General features: G+C 39.3%; 1 protein-coding gene across 3 annotated transcripts in view; it reads right to left on the minus strand.

The window, feature by feature from the left end:
- Nucleotides 1-19,330, minus strand: part of LOC134663987 (protein spire) — a 241,292-nt gene that overhangs the window by 160,318 nt on the left and 61,644 nt on the right. For all 3 annotated transcript variants that reach the window (XM_063520545.1, XM_063520544.1, XM_063520543.1), the window contains exon 2: nucleotides 16,226-16,263. In XM_063520545.1, the coding sequence (XP_063376615.1) occupies nucleotides 16,226-16,263 (38 nt within the window). The remainder of the gene's footprint in view (nucleotides 1-16,225; nucleotides 16,264-19,330) is intronic.

Here is a 19,330-nt window from a genome sequence, read left to right on the forward strand (position 1 = left end):
TATCAAATAGTGTAACCGTTAAGCCATTATAGCAAACATAATATCGAGTAAAGTGTGCAAATGAAATTAACTCCTCCATTACGAGCTCGATTGTGGACAGGAGGCTTATTCCGATAGTTATTTCTTGTTCTCAAACGGTTTTGGATATAATCTGTCAGATGTTAACAATGACATTTCTTCAACCGGGAATGTCACTGTTGATCATATCCATAACCGTTTGATAACAAGAAATAACTATCCGAATAGGCCTCCAGGGCGCGGCGGAACCGTTACAGCATCTGCCGCGGCCCCGATCGACTCTTTATTTACTATCTGCATTATTTATATACACATTCGCGTCAATAAAACCAATAAATGTCATCTTAATTGGAGACAATTTATTTTTTTCGGATTCAGTAATCGTTTTATCTTTACGATGCTTAATGGGTGAATTGCTATAAGCCATGTGACTTGAACTTCAGTACTCCGTTTGCTCCAGTGTGTCGAGGACGAGAAAAAAAAGTTTCGTACATCTTATCAATAACCATTTTTTTCCTTTAATTCCCCCCCAATTTGACGTGCGAGCAAGTACGCCCATGCTTCCTTCTCGAATTCAATTACTTTTTTAGCATTGGCTGATTATGGTAGCGCTTTTTTTAGACCTGCCTATATCGAGGCCGTTTGAGCTACAACCAACTAATGAGGCTCACTTACCGTAGGAGCGGAAACTGATGATGATGATGATCCTTCCGGCCGATTTCGACCATGGCGACCACTTCGACTCCTAGTTCGCTCGGCGCTCGTGCGCCCGAATATGGCTGACATAGCCGATCTTGGAGGTGAACCTCCGCGCACATTGAGGGCACGTGAGAACACCAGCCACATAGTGGTAGTGAATGGAAGCAGGCTGGCGCGCTTTCAGGTCATCGCGTTTAGCGTCGAGGTCAACTTTACGTTGCTCCTCGAAACCATGCACTTTGTCATGGACCAGCCTGCGCCACTCAGGACGTTGTGCTGCCAAACCTTCCCACTGAGAGGGCTCGATGTCGCATCTTTTCATGTGTCGTTTCTGAACATCTTTGTATCGGAGGAGTTGTCCGCCAAGTTTCCGCTTACCTTCCTCTAGTTCAGAAAAAAAGATGCGCTTCGCCACTCTCTCCTCCGCCATACGCGATACGTGACCGCACCACCGAAGCTGTCGACGCATTAGGTAAGCCTCTATTCCACCGACCTTGGCTCGTCGCAGAACTTCGGTATTTCGCACTCGGTCAGACCATTTGATGTTCATGATCTTACGCAAGCATTTGAGGTGGAACCGGTCTAAGGTACGAATGTGATGACGGTACACGCACCACGTCTCGGAAGAGTATAAAAGGTTTGGCAGCACAACCGCCATGTACACAGAAATTTTGGTGGCCAGTTTTAGGTCATGCGAGCAGAAGACCTTGGAACACAGTTTCCCAAACGCTGCAGCTGCAGCGCCGATCCTGCTGTTGATCTCAACAGCGTGGAGCGGAAACTATTACCTAAAGAAACTGATAAAGATAAATAGGTATTTGGTGATCTATTTTTTAACTATCACAAAATGTGTATAATTCTGAAAAATGTTTTGTCACCAAAGCACCACAAACATTGAGAATCGCAAAGCTAATAGCTTTGGACGTCAGGAATCGAGAACAATCAAGATGGGCGACCTGGAAACTAGGTACGGATCGGAACTGGCCGTGGGCCTGAAGGGTTTAAGTTCACAGTGTCAGTGGCGCGCGGGAATATGCAATGCATTGGCTGGACGTTGTGCGCGAGCGCAAGCTATCCGAGTCTTCGGGCACCAGTGTAAGGTGACCACGTCCGTAATGAACCTATTACCCAATATGGTGCTAAGGAAGACCAAGACGCGAAGGGGTCTATTTTATGATATAAAAGGCAAAAGAGCAGACGGATTTCCTGATGGTAAGCGAGGATCACCATATTTTTGTTGGTGCACACGTCACAACATTGGTTAAACATTGCTTTAATGGGTTCGGAGCTATGGGAACCTTACTCGTCGTCAGGAACACAACACTACATATCTACAAAGTAGCAGCGTTATTATGGCTGTCTTCTTCTGTCTTCTGTAAGGTGGGTGGGTTACTTCCCCAGTTGGGCTTCTCCAGGTTCAAGCTTGATGACATTTCGCTGTGCCCTGCCTCTCTTAAGAGCCTGTGTAAAACTATCAGGGCTCAGTAAACTGCGGCTGAGACAACTGAAAACAACTATTGCGGCTCTTTGAGATACCTACATAAAACTACCACCACAGTTCAGTTTATAATACGCGTGCCTTGGCCCGTACCATCGCGAGCGTAGGTTTTTGGCGGTAAGAAATCGTGTATTGGCGGTTCCACGATAACCTGCCGAATTTCTCGCCACTTGAGGTCTTGACGTTATATCGCCAAAATACTTTGTTCATCATAAATGATTAATTTAAATTCACATGCACAATCTTATATCGGTCGCTCTATAGTCTCTATACCTTCGACTCGCGTACTCGGTAGCTTATAGCAATAAGTCAAAGCCGGTTATGGGCGGCTGGTCGAACAGCTGATGGGCAATAACTTTCTTTAACGGTGGCTTTGTAGTTGCTATTCTGTCTATAATGATCATTTGGAAGTACAAAAAGTGTTTCTGGGCATAAGTTTTGCTCTGGAAACTAATTATAGGTACAAGGCAAGCATAGGATCGTACCTACATGCACAAAGATACTTCGGTAATATGCTTAGATAAACCTACGAATACGATGAAGATATACCTACATTCCTACAATGCTCATGAGTTTTACTTCAACTAAAAAAAATCACATTTTTTTTCCTTGAAGACTAGTTAGTTATTAATCCGGTTTTTCTACATATTCACAGCAATGAAACATAAACTGCAATTCATCAATTGACGGAGATATAAATGAGCTAATGTATACCGGGTGTGGCCTGTAATATGAGCAAAAAATTAAACTGTAGGCTAGGCTGTACTCCTCATACTGACCAACATTTGTTCAGCGACTTTTAAAAATAACTTGTGGTTTGATTTTTAATACACGTACACGTAGGGCACGTCTTTTCTAAGACGCAATGTATTGCGAATTTTGTTATGTTTAAGGCGTGACAAGTAACGTCAATCACAATGATATGGCGTGGCGATGGCGTCCATTGAAGATAATATTTATTTTGTATATGAAAAATAGGGAATCTAAATACTTCATAATTTTTAAAAGTTGTTGAACAAAAGTGTCACCGTTTGAGGAGTACAATCTATGTTTTAATTATTTGCTCGTGTTACAGGCCACACTCGGTATAATTGTAAAAACCTCTTAAGTATATCGGTTATTTACTTATCATAGGCATTGCCCGACACTGATTTAGGAGTCTATATTCAAAAACTGTTTACGTGACAGCATCGAAACGGCCAAATTCCGTCCAAAACTGCATTATTGCATTATGCATCTAATGTTTGCAGGCCAATCAATCAGTCTCATCATCATTCCACACACGTCCCAGCGGTTTGATTCCAATGGCTAACATAGCACGAACAATCTAAAAACTCAAATGAGCCAGTATAAGCTATCGCTCTGATTACACATCGTTGTTGAGGATCTAGAGATCTCGAATATATTGGTATGTCTAATATATTGAATAGGGAAGCAATGGTAATAACTGGGAAACTCTAGTCTGGGGTGTCTAAATGCTCCTTATACAGGGCGAGTGGCGATTAGACCCCACCTGTCCGTGATAATTTTAGCATTGTTGCGACGTTCGCAGCATAACGACTACTAATATTTGTTGTTTGTGTTGGGACTGCTATAAACTGCGAGCTATGACTACTGCAATTGTAATCGTTTGTATGAAAATAGCAGGTGGTTTTGGTGCCATGTTCTGGTGTTATACATATTGTAGGGCGCCATAGTCCTCGCAGTAAATGATTCATCTAGGTAAACACCAATTTAGTTTTATAGTTTTTTCTACTCCCGTACTTTTATTTGTCATTTAAAGGGTCGTGCACACCCCTTTAAAACCCTACCTTATAGTTGTCAAGACAAGTATTTAGTCTATTCCCCAAAAAAGCATTTGTGCATACACGCAGTATCTTTTTGGCGATTTAACGATACTTCGTGTAATGACCACTTAAAAAATATTGAATGAAATACAGTGTTGCCAACCTTATTTTAAATGTCATCTCTGACAAATAAGTAAACCATAGACATGTTTTTTTTTTAATTTCATTCTTTCATTCATTCGTTTCCCGCCCGTACCCTCCATTTTTGCTACTTCTTGAATTAAAAAGATTTGTTAAATTTTCAATTTTATTTCAAATTAGGTGCTTGGTCGTAGAAAAAGTATTGTATGCAACGTTGTTTAACTGAGTCAAAAAATACTCGTGGCGTCTTTATTAACAATTTTCGGCTTCGCCTCAAATTGTTACTCACGCCACTCGCCTTTTTTGACCTCTCTTAAACAACGGTTGCATAAAATACTATTAATCACTGTTGATGTTTCTTAAACTTATCTAATTTTTCATTAGGCTCTTCCTCTAGGCTCAGAAACCTGTTTGTATTTTATCCTCATTTTCATTACTGTATTGAATTCTTGGAATATTTGGAATCAATGGCTAAGTTCAAGCTTAAACCGTTAGTATCGACTTTGCAAATCAGCACGTAAACATCACCATTTCCACCATCAAACATTCGAGGCGCCTGATATCATCGCTTCAGCCCAGGAATATCATTCCAAATCGCCGAGTCATCGCTGACAAAGACGAACCAGTATAAGACCTCTCTCCAATTAGCCACAGTTATGATTATTTCAAGGGTCTTTGTACACTGGTTGATGTGGTCCGCGCTTGCAATGCCTGATAATCCAAGGTCCAACGGTCGCGAGCGTGCAAATCGCGCGCAACCCACCGCACGCGCGCAACCCGTGTAATCGCTAATCTACGCCCAGATCCATCAACAACCCCGCCCTTACTACGTTGGAATAAGAGCTGTAATAGCGAACTGGACTAAGGAATTCAAGGATACAGCGTGGTGCTGTGCTGTAGGACCATTGGTTACACTATTTCGACCGTGAAATGCTGGTGAGGCATGGCATTCGTGAAGTTGAATGACATGATAAAGTTTATAGCAACGGCTTCAGAGTAAAGATATGTATGTGATTTTAATTCAGCATGTAGCACAGACTAGGAGGTGATTTTTTTACTTTCACATCATGCTACGCTACGTCGTCGAAAGCAGCATTATTATATCGAATAAACCTTTTTTTTTCGTTTACTTTATCAAACCTAAGAGCCAGCAGCCGTAGAAGGGGGAAGGCCTTTTATAGGGCTCATTACTCATAATAAAATAAAGAATAACTTTATTCAATCGTTAACTAGTGTTAATACTGTGTTTGCCACATTTCTAAAATTTTTTATAAGAACGTTGCAACAAAACCGCCTGTACTTATATAATCCATTAATATTTGCTTGTATGAACAGTTTATAAGTACCTAGTAGATTGTCAGTCTTTGTTGATCAAAATGTTCGTAACAATAAACCGCCCTAATCAAAATAAGATAAATTCTAGTTGACGATTAATTTTATAATACCACTCATTATGAACAATAGAGCAAGAGATATTAATTGGACGTAATTACCTACCAATATTAAAGAGCCGTTATAGATTTTATTGTAGAAGTTTACCGCAACCGTGGTTACGTGAATGTCATCCGAACCGACGTGCAATCAATCCATTGTAAACATCGCTTGCGAATACCAAGACAGGCACAGAGATGATCGCTAAACATTATGTGATCTTAATTTACCGTTGTAATATAACTTATTTACATCATATCAGCCGTTTATCGCCCAATTCTGAGCATAGGCCTCTCTTCTAGTACGCCACTTGTCCCGGTCCTGAGCTAATCTCATCCAGAAGTGACCCGCAATTTTCCGGATGTCGTCCACCCAACGAGGCAACGGACGCCAGGCGCTTCTTTCATTTGAAAGCGGCCACCACTCTGTTTACACGAAACGAAATGTAAACTCTTGATGAACTTAATGGACTCTCATATTCAGAAGCTATTAATATAGGTTGGTGAAAAGGACCTCAGTACCGAGTTACTGATGAACAAGTTGAACAACAATAAAACAGAAACGCATAATACAGAACATTTCATTGGATGCAACGGCTAAAGAAATAATAAGTTGCAATAACCATTTCATAATAGAAAAAATAGACTTTACTTTTTACTTACGCCAAGATAAATTGATGAATGAGATAGCAGACTTGCAAAAACGAGTTCAATAAATATCGCCGACGAATTGTACACGCGGACGCGGAAAATTACCTACTTGCACTGTTGTGTTTAGTAATTTACAGTACATATGGTCCTACTTGGGAAACAGCCCTTTCCGTGCGTATGTCAAAAGTTTAAAAAGCCATATGTACTGTAAAACGTTTTACGATACACGTGCGAATAAATAATTCGCAACTCGTGTCGATTTAAAACACTTCCTATGGTAGTGTTTTAATTTATCGCCACTCGTTTAGAATTTCCTCTTTTCCGCACTTGTATCGTAAATAACTATTTTAACACCTTGTTCGCTTGGCTACTTCGGTTACTGAATAAGCCAAGTGCCAAGACAGGTCAGACAAAAAAAAACATGAATCAATATTCGGTCACTCCAGCTGAACAGCGTACCAAATCAAATGCCTTGCTTGACAAAGGGTCCGATTCGGATTTTGAAATAGATATCTATTAGATATCTTTTATACATCACCAAGATACGATAACGATATGTTTAAGATCTAACCTGTCAAATTTGACATTTGCGCGATTCTGGAGATACTCTTGAACGATTGTCGATTTCCACAGGATATGACTTAGAGATCCAATTCACATCTAATAGATATCTAACGTAAAAGTGACATTGGTTGCCCGAATTGCGCTGCAAAAGAGAACTAGTTGATATCTAAACTATAACGTATCTAGAATGGATCTAGTACGTGTCGTCTCTTGTGAATATCTTGAAGTTCGAATACGGCAGAAAGTCAAACTTCGAAGCACAAAAATAAGTAGGTACGTTTTGAATCGGCGTAGACGCCGTAGCAGCGAGGGAGCGGTGAACTTCGCGCGTTCGCGCCAGCGCTGCGCTAGCCTTGACCGTCAGCTCAATCTACCAATGGTCATGCACTTTAATCAATGGCACTTAAAGAACTTAAGAGTTACTAGTATTTTGCCCGAACTCAACAGCAATTGTCTAGCTTTCGTTTATAGAAGAATCTTCTTAGTGTCTTTAAGTAAGCATGTGTAACATTCATCTCTTAACGATTTTATAAAATACACTGTTAAAGAGATTGACCTTATACACTAACAGAACTGTAAGATAATTACGACTAAGGACGATTCAATACTGTAGAAAGTCAATAGGTGAAATATGTATGTTGTATGTCATTCGTCAGAGAATGCATTAATAGTTCAATTTCAAATCTGACACAATCTGCTTGAAAAATTTTACTTTCTTTTCAGATGCCAAGTTAATCAAGACGAAAAACCTGATTTAACTACGTGTTCTACCCGGCTCCCACCGGTTTCACACGGCAGGAACTAAAGTAATATTTCTTCGTGCCACTGATAAAATGCTGGCGCCTCGCAAGTACTAAATACTTACTGCAATAACTTCCTGTTAATAGAAAGTAGATGCAATGCAATAAAAAAATGACCGACGATAGTCCAACGACGACTTGCATGGCACGCGTTGCTTAATCTTAGCGGGGCATCGGTGCACCGATAGCCGCGAAACGGAAGCCAATTAACCTGTACATCTTGTTACCATTGAAAAAGAGAAATTAAGAGAAATGCCGGCACGATTCAAGCCATGGCAATACTACTTGTTAATACGTACTCCATAAAACTCGGCGAGGTTAAACCAACTTGTTCATCAAAAACCTACGAATGACAGCAAAATTTGGAACAAGGTCAAGAATTGTCTCAGGGGAGTTGGCAACGGACAATGGAACACCATTTACAACCAGAAACGTGGGAGTGATCTTTGAGAACCATAGACAAAAGTCAAAATACAACAATAGCGGCTTCGTGAAAGAGCACTTTCAAAATGGAGCTCTGCGCCCACAAATCAGAGTAGAAGTTTGGTCAACAACTGGAGCAAGGAGAGTTATTCGCAAATTCGCAGATACCGAATATGGCAGTCAATTCATCAATTAAATGAATTGGCTAGCCGTGACAAATGCATCGGACATTCGTGCGAACGAATTCGGATGGTGATTAGTCAAGTCAGTTGTGGTGATTCATACGGACGTCGCGTGGTTCTGTCACATTAATCACACTATTGCTGCAACAATCCCGAAAACTTGAAGCCTTTTTGTAATTTAAGTAGCTTCAAACCGAGATAACTACGGGTTTTCACACATTATAAAATGCCTGAGGAAATCATAATTCTTTAAATGTCATGTTAATGAATAAAACAGAGAAGCAAGTGTTAATTTATGCTCATGGTTAAAGCTACTGTGAATTTGACGTTTGGAAGACGTAAATCTTAAATCGGATGAAGGTAACTGTTACCTTAATACGTTAATTTATTACACGGCATAAAATTATTATTACGATGTTCTCATAAGTTAATGTGATGAGGTATTCCATCATAGAACAATCTAACTGTTGCGAGTACGTGGAACACGGTCCTATTAGTATCTCCCTATCAACTGGTAACGGGGCAAGCCATTACCCTCCACCCATTGGCTACCGAGGGTTCAGATAAATAATAAATACGGTAATCCCAGAGCCGGGAATGAGATCGCATATCGCCGTAACTGAACCTTATCGCTGAAGAAGTAATTTGCCTTATAAGATCGGCCAGCCCTAATGACGCAGCACTGCACGGCAAAGCAATTATCCAAGTGGTATCCACTGCATCCATACTTATTCTGGTTACAAAGTTAACTCTTATCTGATTCGTGCCTTTTTAATTGAGGATGCTATTTTTTATACTTGATTATAAATAAGCTTTGAGCAAAATGTAAAAAAATGCACACATAATGCATTTTATACATTACTCTATTTAGCTGTTGTATGTTTCGCGTGGATTTTAACATTGATCGCGAACATTCTGCAGCAAAAAATGACAGTTCGCTTAATAAATTGACAACACGTAACATTTGTCTATCACATATAGACTTTTCAAGAATCGGTTTTACCAGTCAGTTTTCTCAATTCTATTTAACCAGTCATTTTTTTTTTATTTGATGTTTATGACTTTGCTGCAGTGTAAATTAGAAATTAGTTAATAATTACGATCTAGATTAATTTGAGTTTCATAAAGATTACCGATACGATGGGCCAGTGCCTATGGGAGCATTATAATAATAATTGATTCCACCTAATAATGGTAAACTCAGTAAGGAACTCTATATATGGATTTACTGACTATGGTGAAGGTGGTAACCGTTGCTGTTATGTTGTTTGTTAATGATAATTTTGTGTGCATTGCATTCTGCATATTATAACTAGCTAAAACACTCTACAGCGGCATCCGTTTCGCTGTTTTAACAATCAACTACATATTGGGTTCCCCGACTTTATATATTTTACCGTCGATTAACGGTGACGTTGTTTCTTACCTAAGAGTTACAAAAGCCAACTACACCATTAACTCTATTCTCACAACATGCTACTCGACATGCAACCGCGGTATTACAGTAAGCTAAATCCCTAGCCATTTAAAGATCATTTGGGACAACAGTCGTGGGACTTCATTATAATTGTTGGAAGCGTTAGAAAACAAGTTCAATGCTGTGGAAACAGCAGTTAAATCATTGGGACCAACCGTTACATCGGTTTTGAATACGCCTCGATCGTAAATAATGGGACAAGGTGGCCGAAGATTGATTTTCTATGCGAGAAAAAATACTGCCTTTGAAGTGCATGGGGTTACGATGGGCGGTATATTTATGCGTCTTCAATAAATACAAGTTCCATCTATTTATAGTAACTTCACAGTTTTTAATCGTATTAGTTATGTGAATTTAAAGGGTTTATCTGATAATTTTGTGATTTTGTTTTTATCTACATGTCATTCATTTTTCTCATCACATTTCTTGAAAGTAATTCCTTAAATAAATGTCTTATCAAAATATCAACGTGCATTTTGTAGATATTAAATACGGAAGCTCTTTTAAATTACATGTAGATAAGCAGACATACACACACATGTACAAAGAAAGTGCGCAGTGGAATATGCAAGACGGCCGGATGAGGCCCATGGGACCCTCCCCACAAATACACCTCACGAAACAATGCGGACGTCCAGTTATCCGCCATTGTTCAACTTCACAACTAATGAGGAATCCAGCCAATTTACATACAAAAATAATGCGTGTGAACATTAGTTCACACAGCATATATGTACTGTACGACACACTTATATAAGAAAATAAAAGACGAATAGAGTCGAAAAGGTCCCTAAGTGTCAGAAACATTAAAAATATAGGTATTTACAATCAAAAATAAAAATCAAATAAATAAATATGTACTTAGAGATGTATAAGGTCTCCAAGTGTCCAAAACTAAAATTAGATTAAACAATATATTCAAGCGAGAACATCATTGTCTCATGTGTCAATTCTACTGGACACTAGCATATTTAATTCACAATGTAAAAAAAAACAATATTTATTTAATTCTTATTATACTAATGAAATCAAGCTACTGGCTTAAAGGCATCTCTATCGTTTATGAAATCATTTACAGTGTAGTACGCCTTACTTAACAAGGAGCGCTTAATGTGAGACTTAAATTTGTGAAGTGGTAAATTCACTACATCAGTGGGGACTTTGTTATAAAAACGTGTACAGTTCCCGACGAAAGACGTACTAACCTTACGGAGGCGGTGGGCGGGCACAGCAAGCTTATGCTTGTTTCTAGTGTTATAGTTATGGATATCACTGTTAACCTTGAATTCGTGGATGTTTTTCCGAACATACATAATATTCTCCAGTATGTATTGAGATGCAACGGTAAGAATGTTAACTTCTTTGAATTTCTCTCTTAGGGATACTCGAGCGCCCAGTCCATAGATGGAACGTACAGCTCGTTTTTGTAGTACAAATATTGTCTGAATATCTGCCGCTTTTCCCCACAACAGAATTCCATAAGACATAACACTATGGAAGTAAATAAAGTATACCAGCCTGGCCGTCTCTACGTTTGTTAGCTGTTTGATTCTCCTCACTGCATAGGCTGCTGAACTAAGTTTTCCGGCTAGAGTGCCTATATGTGCATGCCATTGCAGTTTGGAGTCTAGAGTGACTCCCAGGAAAACAGTTCGATCCTCAAATTCCAGCGTATCACCTTTTATTTTAATCTTGCTGTTATTTACCTGCTTGACGTTAGGTAGCGTAAACTTGATGCATTTGGTTTTCTTGGCGTTCAAAAGCAAATTGTTTGCCGTAAACCAGTTTACTATGGTAGATAGCGCGTCATTAATGGTGTTGAAGCTATTTTCCTTTCTGTCCACTTTAAATATAAGGGAAGTGTCATCTGCAAATAACACTATACCTACCCTGTATTTAAAAAGATGTATGCTAAAGACACAAATTGAAAGTGAATAACGTTGGCAATGTTGTTGGTGAGGCTGTGTCAATTCTATTACGATTGTCCGTCTAATAAAGACCGGACGCAAAAGCAAACAATGCAGATGCGTTCATTTTACAACACTTAATATCTATTAAACGAAGGTCAGAACCGGTAACCCGTGAACGATCAGATTTGCAGGGACGCCAAACAAGACCAACAAAACAAGAACGCAGATGAATTTTCCAAAACGCTATTGTTCACGGCGGAAGCAATTCAAATCCGGAAACAGACACCGGACGACTATGACGATATTACCTCACATTTAGTGGATTGAGATACTAAAGATAATTTCTATAAATATAACGCGAACATTAATGACTATTAGCAGTTATTAATCCCTATAAAAAGACGTAAATTATAAACCGGCGACTAATATAAATCATTGTCAAATATTGCAATACAGTGCAAATACTCTACAGAACAGATTAAAAGATGACGTTTGACATATTGACATAAGACGTAGTAGACAAGACAACTAATGGTCGTATCAAACAAACATTTGATAGTGGAGACAGCACAAAAAGCAGCAGGTATCGAGGTCACAATTGTCCTACTGTTATTGTTAAAATGGTAAATCGCGTTGTTTCTAATGCTCATGATCTTCCACATTCCAAAACTCGTGACTGCAAAGTTGTCTCAGTTTATTTACGGCTCGCATCAACAATGGCGAGCTTCTATTAATTCAGTAAAGGGGGCTTCTAATCTATGTCACGGCTCGCAAACGGGTCCGTAATCGCCGGCTCGTTTGCTTCGTCCGATCATTTCCACACTAAAAACCCACTTAATGAATAATAACGGTACATTGTCGACATTATTATATGCATTTATGTTGTGGAATTTTCACTGGAACATTTTCAACTTTCCACGACTTAAACCTAAGAACGCTCCTTGTGTCATTGCAATTAAAAGTAACACTAACAGTGTGTCTTTAATTGGAGTTTAGTTTATTTTTAAATTTGTTCGTTAATTAAAAGCTCGTGTACTCTATACATAAATTAAGCACGATTAGAATTGAGCTTCATAAATAATTTATAGACGATTCACGAGTCACTTCAAACCTATTTTATTAATTGGCACACATTATAATATTAAAGTCGGCGCTTTTTATTATCCGCTTATCCGTGGCTTAATTAAATCTGGCATTTTGATCAGCGGTTCTACGAGCATCGGCCTATATAAAAACTTCCAACCATTGGAAGACTTTTGTTTATTTTGTTCAGTATTGTAATGAACAGAAGCTTTTAACTCCGCGATACCGCGCGGTAACCGATAACTTCGCACGTCCATAATCCGAGATAAATAGCGAGCGATCGATTCACTTTCGCCCGATTGATTCTTATCGCAAAAAGTGGCCGCGCGGCCCCTGCTTCCTTCGCCAGGTTCCTGCTCTCCAACAATCCTCCAACTTGCGGACCACGCTTTCCTAAACAACAGACTATAACAGAACCGGACTTCCAAGTTTGGCCGGTTAGTATTTCATTCACCGCGGACGATGTGATTGAACCCAGATTGCTAATATCCTTGAGAACTGGTTGCGAATGAATAGTGTTACATAAAACAAAACAAAAGTCTCCTATTGCGGGCGCTGCCGGCGGCCGCAGCTGCTTGCGATACGGATCTCAACTATTAAAGAGTAATAACCATACGCACATCCTTGCCAGTCCACCATCCTGTGTGCATTAATAAATAAGCGGCAGATCCTTACAAACAGCAATATAAATAATTTAAGCGCATAAAATGTTGACATTTCACACAGCAGCAGCAGGCGTCAAGCACAAGAGAAACAGCATACGTTGACAGTGTTCTAGCTAGACACCAATGTCAATCGAAAAATTAGGATGCCTCCGGACCGCCATATCAAAGCGCATGTCACGCCTCCGGCGTATAATTCTCCGGGCACTTGGTTAGAGACTAGTATAATACGAATACCAAATCACCCATTCAGCTGTCGACGATAACTAGGCGGATTTCTCAGCCCAGATCGCCCGAGTCGTACATCTATCACGTTGACGGACGGCGGGCGGGAGCGGTCGGTAACTCACGGATGGTACCGTTGCGGCGTCCCACAAGGTAGCATGCTAGGGCCACTGTCAATTGTAATGGTCAGCGTATTCAATGGAGTCTTAAATTTCGCGAAGGAGATTAGGTTAATATCCGCAGCCGGACTTGTGCAGTTGTTTTATATGCAATTGTGTAACGCGTTATGGTCGTTTGTGTGGAGGATATTGACCTTAAAGCCAACGATCTTTTTAGGGGGAGCTTACTAAAACTGTCGAAAGCAAGGCTTGGAATTTATGGCGCCGTGTTGGGGTCCTATATTACACGGGTCGTGTTCACATATGTGTCCGGGCGTGTGGTCGCTCGTAAATCGGTTGCATCCAGCCCCGACCGCTAACATTGCCCCGCAAATAAAAGTTGAATATTGTTCAGGTTTTTTACTCTCACCAGGAAAATTTATAAATATAAAACTAGTAATATACAGTATATGTTACATTTATTATCTTTCCTTTCAAAGGCCAAAGCAATCAACATTATGTATATCTGATTTAAATGTGAACATTTAAAATATAAGAAAAACATACTAAGGAATTTCCAGTCTATGAAATTCAATCAATCGCACGCTATTAGTAAAAGTCGTAATCATCCTTCATTCATTAAACGATAATACGATGGAATAAAAACATACAATGTTGCATTAATTGAATGTAACTTGATATCTTTGGCTCGTAAGGTGCAAAACTTATAATTGTACCAGTTAATTGGACAAATTGCATTCCAAGCTCACCGGGGGGTGTGCTGCGTTCCACTGAGTTAGCTGCAAGTGATACAACTACTAGTAGTATTTGCAATGCTATTTCATGGTTACAAGTTGTTGGTCTAAAGGTAGTATGAAGACGGCAGTTTAATATGTATATTCTCTAAACTTTTTCTACACGTTGTGTTTACTTTGTACAGCTGTCTCAAAACTGGTCTTGTACAATGTTTGTAAACATATTTTCAATTTGTGGCATGCCTTTTATCCCCATATTGTAACGTTTTTATTGGTAACTGATGAAAGACTTGAACTGCCGCTAAAGGAGTGGATATGTAGGACCGCTATGATGAAAACAGGATTTGGCAGATGCATCTCAGGAATTCATCAGAATGACACGCGCCAATAACAAATTCCTATATACATAGTTAACTGTAGTGCGTTCATCGATAACTAAACAGTTTTTCCGTAATGCTCACGTGTGTATTAGCTTTTTTATTTGCAAGCTAGAACTCCCTTGAATCCCTGAATCATGACATTTTTACCAGAGGAGAGATCTGGATAGAGATAAAGAGATTCTTACAAATGTAATTTAAATTCGTGATCAATGCAAAACTGATGCCGTGAAGATTGAAAACGACGTTGTTCCAAATGTGTTTGGTATTTTCAAGAATGCATTACCATGTTGCATGTCGGCATTGTCGCTGGAGGCGTGCTCCCATTCATGCGTGGCAATGTTGCGCCACGACGGGCTTATTAGCGGCATTAGTCGACAATGGTTCAATGCTAGTTTTCGGCCGTGGCTGTGTGATAATCAGCCTAATTCTATTATGGTTGAACTATATTGTTGGGATTACGAGCGGTAGTAACAACCCAATTAAACTTAAGTTGAATACTTATCGAATAAAACTAACACTTCATCAAGTGTCATTATTTAGTTTCTCCGTTAAAATGATTGAATTTTGCAATCTGGTCCAATGCTATCCTTAAATATTTATAGCCTTACATACTATAAAATTATTTGTAGGTAGGTATCATCACGCTCCGCGATTGTTGCGCCATTTAGGGTCCTAGCTAAATTGGTTGTTCAATACTTACGCTATAGAATTTCCAGTTTAGCAAGAACCCTCAATGGCATAACAATCCCGTGTGGTGAATGTACATATTTGGACTCCAATTATGTGAAAACTTAGTCCCTTTGTAATAATGTCATTTACGAGTAGACACTAACAAAACTGACTCGTTAAGCATAGCAAATTCTGAACTAGTCTAGTTCACAGGCCTGTCTCAATATTGTAATATTGTAAACTGAAGTGACGGGGGCGGTCAGCTACTACAGTCGGACATTTAAAACCCTGTTACATTATTGAATGCATATTTTAGCTTCTGGGATTGTTATGGTGCCCTGAATTCTGACAAAGAACAGAATATTTCGGAAATTGCAAGATCGGATGTGGGTTTAAGCATAATAGTAATTTATTCGAACCAAGTTGTAAATATGGTAGTTATCTTATTACGTTCTAATGATCAAATTATAATTTTAATAATGCAGTTTCCGTTTTTGTCATATGTGCAGAAACTAATGTTACAATCGAAGTAACAAGATGATTTTCACGATTTTGTCGCTAGTTTTATCAGAGTGAGTCTTGATTGACGATACGCTGTCTGCATGTAGGCTTAGGGTTTCTTCTGTTAAATATAGTCCAATCCAAAGGCAACCAATGTTTTTGCTTCAAAGACCTACGTATGTGTAATTTTATATAAGAATCGTATGGTTTCCACTCTGAAAGTCACTAAAGTTTTTCGCAATTCCGCTAACAACAGTTCCTGTTAAACTCACCTGCTGTTCCGAGGTGACCTCCTCCCGGCTGCTGTCATCTGTAACAAACAGAGGTCGTTAGTGATCGTCGATCTGCTGAGGTGCAACTAGACCGTGATTCAATCATCTGGGCTTTCGTCTAATTCAGTGAGCTCTGGTAAACAGTTTTAAAACAGTAGCTATCTTCTGCCAAACTGAAGTTCTATTCAGCTCTTTGCCCACAACAATAGTTATTTACGTTATATTTTGATTGATAAACACGATTATTGTTTGGTCTATTTCCGATTCGGACTCGACAAGTAAGTGCGTTTTGTATGTTTCCTTATAAACTTTCAGGAAATGATACAGATGTCAACAATAACTTCATAGGAAATGACGCAGTTTTCTGCGAATCATAAAACTGCTAGTCACTATAAAACATATTGATCAGGCATTACACATTTATTTAATATCTTAACATTGGTGTAACCGATTACAGCCTAGGGGTAGGATGATATAGTATTTTTATGAATTGAGCTGTGTTGCATTGAAACCATCGGAACAACTAAAAGGAACAATGTTGCCTACAATAAAAAGTTCTTAAAGTAAGAGCTATTTTAGCTTTACGATCTGTACGCCACGCCATAGCTACTGTAAAATAACCGTGTATACTGTTCCATATCTCCTCACTGCGGTGCAGGTTACGCCACAGTCTAATAACTGCGATTCCACGTAACTCCACCGGTAGAGTTCGAGGTCGACGACCACCCCTTTTTACACTACACCTGTGATTTGGCCGAATCCACTCACTACAGTCAACCTCGTACATCCCTTTTACTTCGCTTTTAAAAATGATCCGTATGTTATACGTATCAAGGATGCTTTTCTAATGATAACGTTAGTACCTTGTGAAGGTGCATGTGGAATTTCATACGGCGTGTCTAAGTGGGTGCTCCGTTTTGCGCTAATGGAGTGACGTCACAAGGCTGTCTTTAGGTGTCTACAGGATTTGCGAAGTGATGTCTACCGCAAGCGTCTAGATATAAGGACACTAAACTTGTGCAGTTGGCAACAGAAGAAGAGGTCTAATTAAGGACTAAAGAAAAAACACTGGAAACTGAAGTGGCGGAAGAAAGAGGAGGTCTTTACACAGCAGTGGCACACAAGATAGGCTATTAAAAAAATTATTAAGGACTGGCGCAGTGATGTTTTTGTTGTTGTTGCCATAAGCTTAATTTGCAAAAACAGTGCGTAAAAGTATTCGTTTATATGCGTTAGGGTAAAAAGACAGTGTTTGTGCATACAATTAAATTATCCCAATTAAATTATTACCAAAATTATAGACTTGACGTAGGTTTTACAGCTGTCTGACATTTAACGCCAGTTTCAACGAAACCGTGTGTTAACTGGTTCGTTAAATTTTGCGATTCTCCCTCCCTATTGGAACTGGGTAATGGGTAACCCCTCATTAAGTTCCAGACTAATTGACACTTGGGCGCGAAAATCTCTAATTTGAGGGAAAACAGTACGTTTAATATTTAAAACATGCTGTAATTATAGGTTTTGAAAAGGGTCGACATCTAAGGGCGCAATTACGTAAATCGTAGATTTTGACCTTGCCTGGGTTTAATAGCTCAAAGCTGACGTCACTAGTTAACATAACATAAAAGCTAGTCGTAAAATATATGGAATGGTAAAACACCGCGGAACGCGTGGTTGCGCGATTGAGCGTTTCAATATTTTGAATATGGTTCCCCATCTAAAATAAATGGTTTAGCCACATCCTACCCTCTGCGCTTATCTAGCCGTAGAAAAGGAAAATATGCTGTGAGTATGTCACTTTCGCCCCTCACCCACTCGTTCCATCGACCTTTCAAAGAAAAAAAGATCTTTTTTAGAAAAGAGTGAGAGACTGCACTGATACTTCTTTCTTCCCTATAAACTAGTTCAACAAGACGAAATTAAGTAAGTAATCCGAAAAATGTGAAATTCGCAATTTTTTTGTATGCCTTTTGTAAAGATATCCGCGTTTAAAAACGTAAACAAAACGTAGTTTAACATATATGTATAGTTTTTTATTGCAATTGTGCTTTTTATAAATTTTTATTAGATTTCTTATGCATGTTATTGGGTGGCGTGCTTGTTGTATAGGGAGTTTTCACTCGCGCGCGCCTTATTTATTTTCGGACATTCGATATAGAAAGCAGGTTTATTACAGCCGTATTCGAACAACGAGATACGTCAAATACTAGATATTGAAACGATATGGATTAGATATGTCAGTGTCAAACAAGTGTCAAAATTGACATTTCTTCGAACAAAAACGTCACTTTTGACACTTGTTTGACACTGACATATCTAATCCATATCGTTTCAATATCTAGTATTTGACGTATCTCATTGTTCGAATACGGCTGTTAGACACAATTGAATCTCACGGGAAGTAGAATCGATTGAAATCTTCCAAAAAGACATGTAGTTGATTACGCCGCGAGGAAGAGCGCGACGCAGCATCTGCTCCGTGTGTTTTCTCCTAATTTGGGCATTACCACGGTACCTGAGTACCTGACTATCAACCTCCGTTTTACGAGCTCCGCGCATGCGCTGGGCTTCATAAAAGCTCGAAAGCTTTCGTAATTGGTTTACATTGCCGGCGAATTTGATGGTGCTTAAGATTTAAAAGAACTTGTTTCAGCATTTGGTTCATTTTTGGTGTTGACTTAGGCGGTCTTCACACTGACGGCGCAGATTGGTGAGGCGCCTGCGTGTATATACCGCTTACAGGGTTGTAGTTGTACAGTCGCGATCAGATATATCGGACCGGCCGAGGTGCTCAAAAATATCTGAACATGCACTCTAAAGCTTTGACTATTAGGCGTGTTCAGATAATTGCGAATACCTTGGTCGCTGCGATATACCTGATGGCGTCTATAACGTATAAGTACAGTAGCTAGGTAGGTATATTAGTTACGTGTAACTACTGCCACAAGTCTATCAATCCCAGTCCATATTCATAGGTAGATAGGTACCTAGTTTTAAATATGTTTAATACTGACGTATAAAATATTCATGAACTATTGGCCAGCCTTGAGACAGTAAAGTAGGGCGCCATGAATATAAATACCATGGAAATTGACATCGTAATGG

This window comes from Cydia fagiglandana, chromosome 4 (assembly GCF_963556715.1).
Source record: "Cydia fagiglandana chromosome 4, ilCydFagi1.1, whole genome shotgun sequence".
In the NCBI taxonomy this organism is placed as follows: Eukaryota; Metazoa; Arthropoda; class Insecta; order Lepidoptera; family Tortricidae; genus Cydia; species Cydia fagiglandana.